The 9317-nt window shown below is 40.3% G+C and overlaps 1 protein-coding gene across 4 annotated transcripts in view; it reads left to right on the forward strand.

Moving 5' to 3' along the window:
* Window positions 1-3006, forward strand: part of tfcp2l1 (transcription factor CP2-like 1) — a 22299-nt gene extending 19293 nt beyond the window's left edge. For 2 of the 4 annotated variants that reach the window (XR_004021699.1, XR_004021701.1), the window contains 4 exons: window positions 189-416; window positions 1104-1246; window positions 1602-1653; window positions 2691-3006. Coding sequence is in view for 1 of the 4 variants with exons in the window: in XM_030758493.1 (XP_030614353.1) it covers window positions 334-416; window positions 1104-1246; window positions 1602-1653; window positions 2691-2728 (316 nt within the window). In the remaining 3 variants the exon portion in view is untranslated. The remainder of the gene's footprint in view (window positions 1-188; window positions 417-1103; window positions 1247-1601; window positions 1654-2690) is intronic. The other 2 variants (XR_004021700.1, XM_030758493.1) reach the window with 2 other exon arrangements.
* The last annotated feature ends 6311 nt before the right edge of the window (window positions 3007-9317 follow it).

A 9317-nucleotide genomic window follows, 5' to 3' on the forward strand; every position in this document is an offset into this window, starting at 1 on the left:
GTCTGAAAGGTGAAGGTGCTGATGTGCCTTTAACCTGCATTCTTTCTGATGGCCAGCAGGGGGTGGTTCCTCTGATTTTGAGTCCATTAAATGCCCTCCGTTTGGCTCCCTTGCTCAGTTTGTAGTTTCAGCCATACACTGTAAATAAAAGACGGATGCAGGTGTCACCCATTGCTTCTGCGTTACAGAGAAATGATGCTACACCGCGTCGGCCTCCTGCAGAGACTCTGTCTTTGGCTCTTCATCGGTTTAACACAGAGGTCTACATCAAGCTTTAGTGCTGCAGGTCCTTCAAACACATGCTGGCATTCAAGGTTGTGCTCACATTTTCAGGTGCATACAGCCTCGTCTTACCATCTATGTGTGTCAGCAGCAGGCCAGAAATCAACCTCCCATCAAGCCAGGCGGGGGGGACGGTAAGTGGGCAACAAGTTCCTTCTGAATGAGTGTATCTTTGTGCTTCTTTACTGTCCGCTGTGCAGATGTGATTGATGGCGACCACATCTGTAGTTCTGCTGCATTTCAAAGCAGCAGTGCTTCGATCACTTCCACAGGGTTACAGCCAGCACAGCTGCAGTCTGTCCTGCTGTCACTGAGGCCACCTCAGTCCTGTTAATGAAGGACTGAGGAGGTGTGGGGGTCCTTAGAAATACCCACGAGAAACCCAGATCAGAAATTTAGGAGAGGAGATTTGAGGCCAGGCAGGCATCTATTCCCATTCACACGTTTTTAGACATTTTAAAGGGTCCCATATTGACAGAATTTAAAGTGTAACTCTGCTTTCACTTCTTCTCTGTGTTACGTTAAACATGACCAAAGATTCAGATCATGAGGACAGGGTTTGTATGAGTGATCCCTGTGAACCAAAACTCTGGCTTCAAACACGACGTTTGTTTGGGTTTTTGGATTCTTGGCTCTGTGTGATGTCATATTGTGTGTGAGGAACAGCCAATCAGAAGGAAAAGGGGAGGAGCTAAAGCTCAGTATGAGAAATGAAATGAACAGAGTATGTCCCGTAAAATGTCAGGAAATCATCATGAAGCAGTGAGACTGCCACAGAGTAACACTTCGAGCACTCTGACGCACTCTTTGGATGTCTGCAGTCTACCACGCTCTGTACCTGGAGGAGCTGACACTGATGGACCTGTCGGAGAAGATCGCTGCCCTGTACAACATCACCCCTCAGCAGATCTCTCACATCTACAGACAGAAGCCCACCGGGATCCACGTCTTAGTCTCTGATGAGGTAAAAATATGTCCAGCACTGATCAGTGCACACAGATATCTGCATATGATTGTGTAGGTTCTGCAGGCGAGCGGTAAAGTTTGGGGAAAGGAAGCTTTCTGAGTTCCATCTGTGAGGCTTTGATTACATGCAGGTTAAAGGTCACTGAGATGAGGAAGAGAAAGCACCTGCTTTGAAATGAGCAGCTGGTGTCTGACAACAATTCAGCTTCTTTATAAAAATGTATCCGCATTCTTAAACCTGACAGATGGAGCAGGAAGTCTCCACTGTTAGCCTGAAACAGCAATCATCAGTGTACCCTAACATTTCTCCTGTGACCTCACGGACTTTATGTTTGTACATGTGTTTGTTTCAGATGGTGCAGAACCTCAGGGAGGAAAGCAGTTTCATCATCAGCACCATACGAGGTACCATCTTACCTGTACACCTGTTTGCAAAAACGTTAGGCTGCTGTGGGGAAGCAGAATACACTCGTGTTCACAAACGTGTTTGAGGCATAAAACTGAATAATTTATAAATAACCTACAAACACAAAAAATCAGCCACAAAGAAAGTTGAAAACTCTGTGATCACTTTAAATTTAATGCAAGCAGCACATTGGAAGTAAACTGAAGCAGAACATCAGGAGGACATTCAACATTGAACAGTGTGAGAATAATGATCCTCAGTGTGGGAACATTACAGATTTTATCATCTGTGCAGCATCGTCAGAAGATTCAGAGAAGCTGCAGAAATCTCTGAAACCAGTTCAGCCCAAAGACTCGGTTTGTGCTGGAGGAGCTCATGCTGTACACACTGCTGTACACACTGCTGTACACACTGCTGTACACACTGCATGAATTCTTGGCATCATCATGGTGTAATAGGCCTATAAGGAAGTCCTCTGGATGGGAGCGTGTTGTTGCTCAGCAAAAAAGGAGGTACGGCAACTGAAGCGGGAAAAGCTGTGATTCCCCAGAGATCCCAGAGGGCGAGTGTTTCAGAGGTAAGGATGCAGGTGAGTTCAGCTAACGGTTCAACAAGAAGAACTTGTCTCAGTGCAACATGCAAAGAAAGGATTTCTGTCTGAGGGGAATAAAGAAACCACATGGATGCTGTGAGAATGAGGCTGAAACCAGCACTGAGTGTGGAGCTCAGAGCACACAGGCGGGTGCATCTCTGCAGAATGACCTTTCCAGTCGATGTTCAGTCGATACAGATGCATCGACTGAACATCTCTGACGGGTTCAAGTCTCGGCGACCTTGACCTCAAAGCAAAGGTCAAAGGAAAATCGTGGGCGTGGTCAGTAGGACCTGAGTTATCTGTGATTCGGTGTTTGCAGAGCGACACCTTTGTGACACGGATGATGTCCTGCTTTCATGCAGCCACAGCATGCTGACGCTTTTCTAAAATGATTCATATTCAGCTGGACTCTTTTTAATAAACTGAATCTTTGTGTTACAGATGAACACACTGATGGCTGCCACGTCATGTTACAATGATCTGCAGGGCGTCCTCGCTGCAGCTGTACACACTGTAAATATTAACAACGTGATCTTTAATAAGATTTCTATGAAAGTGGAAACGTTCGTCAGCTCTGAGTTTGCTGCTGATTTTGTGCGTTAATGTTTGTGTTTGTACAGATTTGTTCAGTTACTGATTCATTGATGTTGTGATTAATTAGTGCTGCATTAATCTTTAACGTATGCTGTAAATTCAAGTGACTGACTGATGATAATAAAACAGAATAAATGAACATCATGCAGACAAACTGAAAAGATGAAAGAACAACACTATGATGCTGTTATATGAGGAGGCTGATCTGCTGCCTCGGCTCTCTCTGTTTGGATGCTCAGTGTTTTCTGGGTGAAGTGGGCGAACACGCTGCTGTGACACATTCGGGTGTTTGAGCCCAGGCTCCCGCTGACCGATGGTTAAAGTTTGAACCAGGCTGCAGTGAGCGGCGCATGAGACCTGATATTTTGCTGGTTTGGAGAAAACAGGCCATCATGTCAGTACCCAGGAGTCCAGTTAAAATCCTTGAAGTGACGGCTCAGCACAAAATCAGTGTTACATGTTTTTCTTGTTGTTGTTGTTTATCCATGCACAAAGATTAGCTTTAAGCCGGCCTGTAGCGTGTCTGCCTCCCACTGAAAATTATCAACGGAGGAAAAAAACCTCTGCAGCCGTGTTACGTCCAACAACCACAAACAGGTTACAAAAAAAATCACTTCTAAAGAAAACGTCTGATGTGACCTCTAATGTCCACATGAGGCTCATATTTCAGTCTGAAGGAAAACGAGCTTTGATGGTATCAGAGCTCTGATTTCATTTAAACATGTTATGATGGAGTGCAGTGAAGTAAAGGTGGTGAAAAAGGCTTCACTAGCTTTTCTGTGAACTTGGAAACACAACCTGTGTGGAGGCACTGGACTCATTAAGGCTGCTGTGTTTGTGTTATTACACACAAATGCCATAAATCTTGACAAATACCCACACTGTAACAAAAGTAACTAATAAAAGACTGAAATTAATTACAATCAAATTAAAAAGAGAGAATTAAAAAAAAAACTGCAGTAGGAGTGTGTGACAGTGTTAATTTTGACAGCAAATCTTGGTTTAGTTTTAGTCATAGTCTTTTGATGAAAATGTAATTTAGTTTTAGTCATAATTTAGTCATCTGAATAGTTTTAGTTTTAGTCTAGTTTTAGTTGATGAAATTATGGTAAGAATATAGTCGACTAAATCTACAGTCGATTTTGTCGACTAAAATATAAAGGGTGTAAAATGTAAATGCTTTTTCTTCAGTTCCCTTCAATTAGTCATTATACACACACACACACACACACACACAAAATTAAACATTTATTCAAAGTTATGGAATATTATTAATAATATTAACATTAGCGTTTCACCTGCTTCCACACACCTGATCATTAACACCACCTTACTGAGATAATAGAGCGTTTTACAGCAGGACGCTCTGAAAGGTACAGGGCAGTGTTCAGGACTAAGATTATAAAGGCTAATCCACCGCGGTGTGGAGATTTTCTCTAAACACAAACTGGGAAAAACACTTTACCCTGCAGGACATTAAAATGCTGACCTTTGCATGGAGATCTGGGTGACTGGTTTGCAGATGCTGTTTAAGATTTGTTGTGTTTTTACCCGAGATAGTCGCCCCACATGGTTTACACATCGTTTTGTTTGTCAAAGGACAAATGTGTCCATACATCAGCTCTTCTCTTTCTCCCTGCTGACATTGGTTACATAACTTAGTTCTATCGGAAGGAACGACCAATCAGAGGCTAGTTTGGCCTTTAGAGCAAATTTGCGCTGCTGTGTTTGATTGGATGTTTTCCTAACTTTCCTAACAACAGGAGCTTACCATGGGGTTGAAATATACAGCCTTTTCCTGGTTGCTGGTAAGTTTTGGTTAAATTCTGTAGAGGGTAATTACAAAAATTACCTTTACGTATAAATGCTAATTAGTGCACTTATTTTCATAGGGAGAACTTTATGTAGTTTATAGATAAGCTTCATACACTGAACTGTAGTGGATTAAAATGGTCACTTATTGAGCCGTCTGCTGCTTTGACATCTGCGTGAGACAGACTGGATGTGTCTCTGAGGCCAGCATGACACGACCTGTCAGACTGTTCTGTGTACAGGAAGCAGGAAGTTCCTCTCTGTAGTGACCCTTCGTCCCAGTTTGGCCACATACTGTATCATGTATTGTAATATGTTTCATAAATGCCAGTTTTTCCTTTTTTTGATCTGTCATCTTCACCTTGTTTAATGGTGTTGGGCAGAGAAGCATGAAATATCACTAAACTGACTCATACCGCTGTACAAGGAGCAGTCAGGGGAGCTCATACAGGGGCCTGTGGGGGCCTCTAGTGTCTCACAGGGAGAACTGGATTCTTTGAGCAGCAGTATAGAGGTGATTCATATAAAATCAACCTAATATGACAGAATTTCTCTGGACGCCTGAGAGTCAGATGTATTTTTTTTTTTAACAAAAACTTTAGTATCTTTAATGAACCCATCTAAAATTTTACCCTCATACTATGAATATTTTTGGACTTACAGGACCTCAAAGTACATAGGTGCTTTTCACCTCATAATTCCAGCATTTCTTTCACTTTCATAACTTCATAACTACAGAGAGATCCACATGAAATTTTCAGGGCAGAAAAACACATTTAAGCTCTGTTAAAAACCAGAATCAATTTTACACCCACTGTCCCAGTGTAAAGACAAAATCTGCATGACGACATCATCATAATCTGAAGACCCTGCAGCAGTTTAATGTATGTGATGTAGAGGAGCAGAAACAAGCACTGGTTCACTGAAAAACTTCAAAATGTGCATTTTGAATAAAATCTCTGGCTTTGGAATAAATAACATTGGTGTTCATTTTCTATAGTTTTGATCCTAATAAATAATGTTAGAGAGGATCCAGGCCAGTTTGTTCTTTTATTGTCTGTTCAGCTTGGTTTTTTTTTTCTTTTCTATTGTCATATATCACGTTAACACAACTCACTAAACTGATCAACTCTGAAAATTTACTTTTCACTTAATTTGAGCAAAGCAGAGGAGGCACAAGTACAGACATTATGTACTTAAGTAAAAGTACAAATACTTTTGTTAAAAAAACACACTGGTAAAAGTACTGAATCTACTTCTTTACTCAAGTAAAAGTAAAAACGTACAGGCTCTAAAACATGCTCAGAGTAAGAAAGTAAAAGCAGCTCTTTAGAGGATGTTTCAGTGAATGAATCTAAACTTCATCAGCTAAAATTCAAACTCATCTCTGCTCTGCACCAATCCAGCAAACTCACCACAGAACAGCAAACTAACCTGTTTATCCTGTTTATAAATAGAGGGTGTGACTCTGAACTTGCTGCTTTGTATCAGTTCACATCACAGATAAAAGGACACAAAGTGCGTACTTGTCGTCTTGCTCTAATCGCTGTCTGTGTTTCCCTCTGTGCTGCACACAGATGCTGCAGTACTTTTGTAAAATAACCCCAGGGTTCTAGCCAGAAATTTTTTTCAGCACCGGCACCTCAGCGGTGGAAAAGTAGCAACTGTGTGACAAACTGCACACACTTTGCGTGTTTGCTGATATTTGTTGAGCATTTAGATACGTTGCATTTAAAATTACTCCTTTATTTTCGCTCCTCTTCAGCAGCTAAGATGCTGAAGTACCACGAGCACAACTTACAGACATCTGCCCTCAGTCTGGCCCCCTGTAACCCCTGATTATAGTGCTATAAATGATACATATAGATTTATGTATTGCTAGCATATATGGACCAAATGTTGATGACCCCTCCTTCTTTCATGCTTTCTTCACTTCACTCTCTGATCACTCTGACACCACACTTATAATAGGAGACTTCAACCTGGTACTTAATGCAGATATTGACAGGCTCAGTACAGCACTGAGTCAGAGGAACTGGCAGTCTGCAGACATTCTTAAACAGTACATGAAGGATTTTGGTCTTTGTGATGCTTGGCGTTTACATCACCCCACTCTGAGAGATTATACTTTTTTCTTACCAGTACATCACTCTCACTCCCGCTTAGATTACTTTTTAGTTAGCAGCTCCATGATGATGGACATCATAGACTCTCAGATTCACCCTATCACTAACAGTGATCATGCACTGGTCTCTATGTCTCTGACACAGAAAAGAGTCACACACACAAATAGGTTTTATTAAGGGTCAGCACTAAGCCAATAATACACGCCAACTAATAAATGTAATAGATTACTGTTCCACTAACAAATTAGAGACCACAGTTGTCTCTTTAAATGCAGAGAAAGCATTCAGTCGGGTAAACTGGAAATTTTTATTAGCAGTTCTACACAAATTTGGATTCGGTTCATCCTTCATAAACTGGATCAGAACACTATACAGCTCCCCAAATGCATATTAGGACAAATGATCTTATTTCCCAAAGCTTCAGTCTGCAGGCAGGCAGGGCTGCTCACTCTCTCTCTCACTTTTTGTCATCTTTATTGAACCACTGGCAGCAGCAATTAGACAAAATGCAAATATTAAAGGAATTCAAACAAAAAAATACAGACCATAAGATAAACCTTTATGCTGATGATGTATTACTTTTCCTTGGGAACTCACAAGCTTCTCTTTTGAAGACAATTACACTTATAGATACGTTCTCATCTATATCTGATTACTCTATCAACTGAAGTAAATCAACAGTTTTGCCTCTGAATTGTAATTTTCAGAACACCTCCAGGACTCCACTAAAGTCAGGAAATATTAAATTTTTTCCTCCAAACTCTCAGACTTGGTTCAGTTAACTCACATTCCTCTACTAAAAACAATAGAAGATGATCTCACACATTGGAATAGTTTACCTATATCACTCATGCCACCATTGCCACCATTAAAATGATGGTCTTGCCAAAAATTTGTTCTCACTGATCCCTAATAAACCTTCTGTTGCTTGGTCTACCTTCTGTAGACTCAAACATCAAAAAATTTCTATGGAAAAACAAACCATTACAAATAAGTTTAAAAACTTTACAAAAGCCAAAATGCTATGGTGGTCTAGAGCTACCAAATTTTTATCACTACTTTGTTAGCGTGCTTGTTTATTTGTGAAGGAAGAAACCTAAAACACTTTAAATAAAAAGTAAAACATTTAATATATTAAAGAATCAGAATATATAACACATGCACGTGTGGGACTCAGAGTTCAGGAAGAGACAGGCCTGTGTGTGTGTGCCGTCTCTCTCCCCTCTGAGCCCCCGTTCCTCACTAACCATAACGTCTTTATACTGCCAGTTGGTGCTGCAAGTTGGCCCTCGTCATTTGGTCCTGTCCAAGCTGGTTTTCATGACTCAGATTCCTCTCATCAGCAATAAAGCCAGAAAGCACATCTTCTCCTCTGATTTCTCAATTTAATCAATACAGAGCAATCTTGTCCAGATTAATAACAAAACATGGTGATGTTGGTGTTGTTTAATTGTACGTACTGTGGCCGAATCTTCAAGATGAGATACACTGAGACTGGGAAGTTAGTCTGGCACTTTCTAATGTTTAATGTATCTATTTATTTATTAAATTGTCTGTTGTTTGTTTCAGCCACTGTTTACTAATTAATTTCCTGGAGTTTACTTTTAAACATTTGTCATTTTATTCTTTGGGTAAAAAATAAAACCCCGATATCTTCTTAGCTAGTAGGTTGCAATTTGCTTCAAAATGGATCAAAACAAGTTTATTAGACAGCCAATGGTTGGACCTAGAACAAGCCCTCTGTGGAAAAGTAAAAATCTTGGATCTACCCTTCATTAGCTCCAGTATTAAGCATCATAGCTGCTTTGAAAGCCTTAACATAAACACCTCTCTGCCAGCCTGGTGGGAATTTTTGAAAATAGCCAAGTCCTTACTTATCCCATGTAAACTGACAATTTAAATCATCTGAACTTGGAAATGCCTGTGTGGGTAACAGAATTTCTAAATCTCTGTACCCCTAAATTGTCATCAAAAATATAAAAGCTATTGTTAAAAATTAATGATTCAGTTTCCCTCCCAAATGCAAAATGGGAGCAAGATCTTTCCATCAACCCAGATGAAACTTCTGGACACAAAATGACTAAAACTCCAAATTTACAACTTATACAATACAAAACTCTCCATAGAATACACTATACAGGAAAAAGAATGCTCCAAATGGGCCTCAGACACTCCAACACTGTTTAGGTAACTATGCTGAGAATGATATGCATGCTATATGGTCTTGTATGCCTGTTCAGAGGTTCTGGCAGAAGATAACTATATGAGCGCATGTGCAGTGCATTTTAAAGTAACTTACATAATAATGTTACAGTACAGCTTTATTAGGCAGCAAAGGTATTTCAAAACTCAGTGCTCATCGTGGTTTTACATGGAAGGAAAAACAAATCATGTTTAAATAAAACTGCAAAAGTAATACAAGACAAAATAATAAAAGGTCAAATTTTAAATGTCAGGTAAGTGAAAGCATTTCATGTAAGCTAATGCACAACTGAAGGCCCTTGCACACCGAGGGCACTGCGAAAAAGTGGGTGAG

Source organism: Archocentrus centrarchus, chromosome 21, assembly GCF_007364275.1.
Source record: "Archocentrus centrarchus isolate MPI-CPG fArcCen1 chromosome 21, fArcCen1, whole genome shotgun sequence".
NCBI classification, from domain to species: Eukaryota; Metazoa; Chordata; class Actinopteri; order Cichliformes; family Cichlidae; genus Archocentrus; species Archocentrus centrarchus.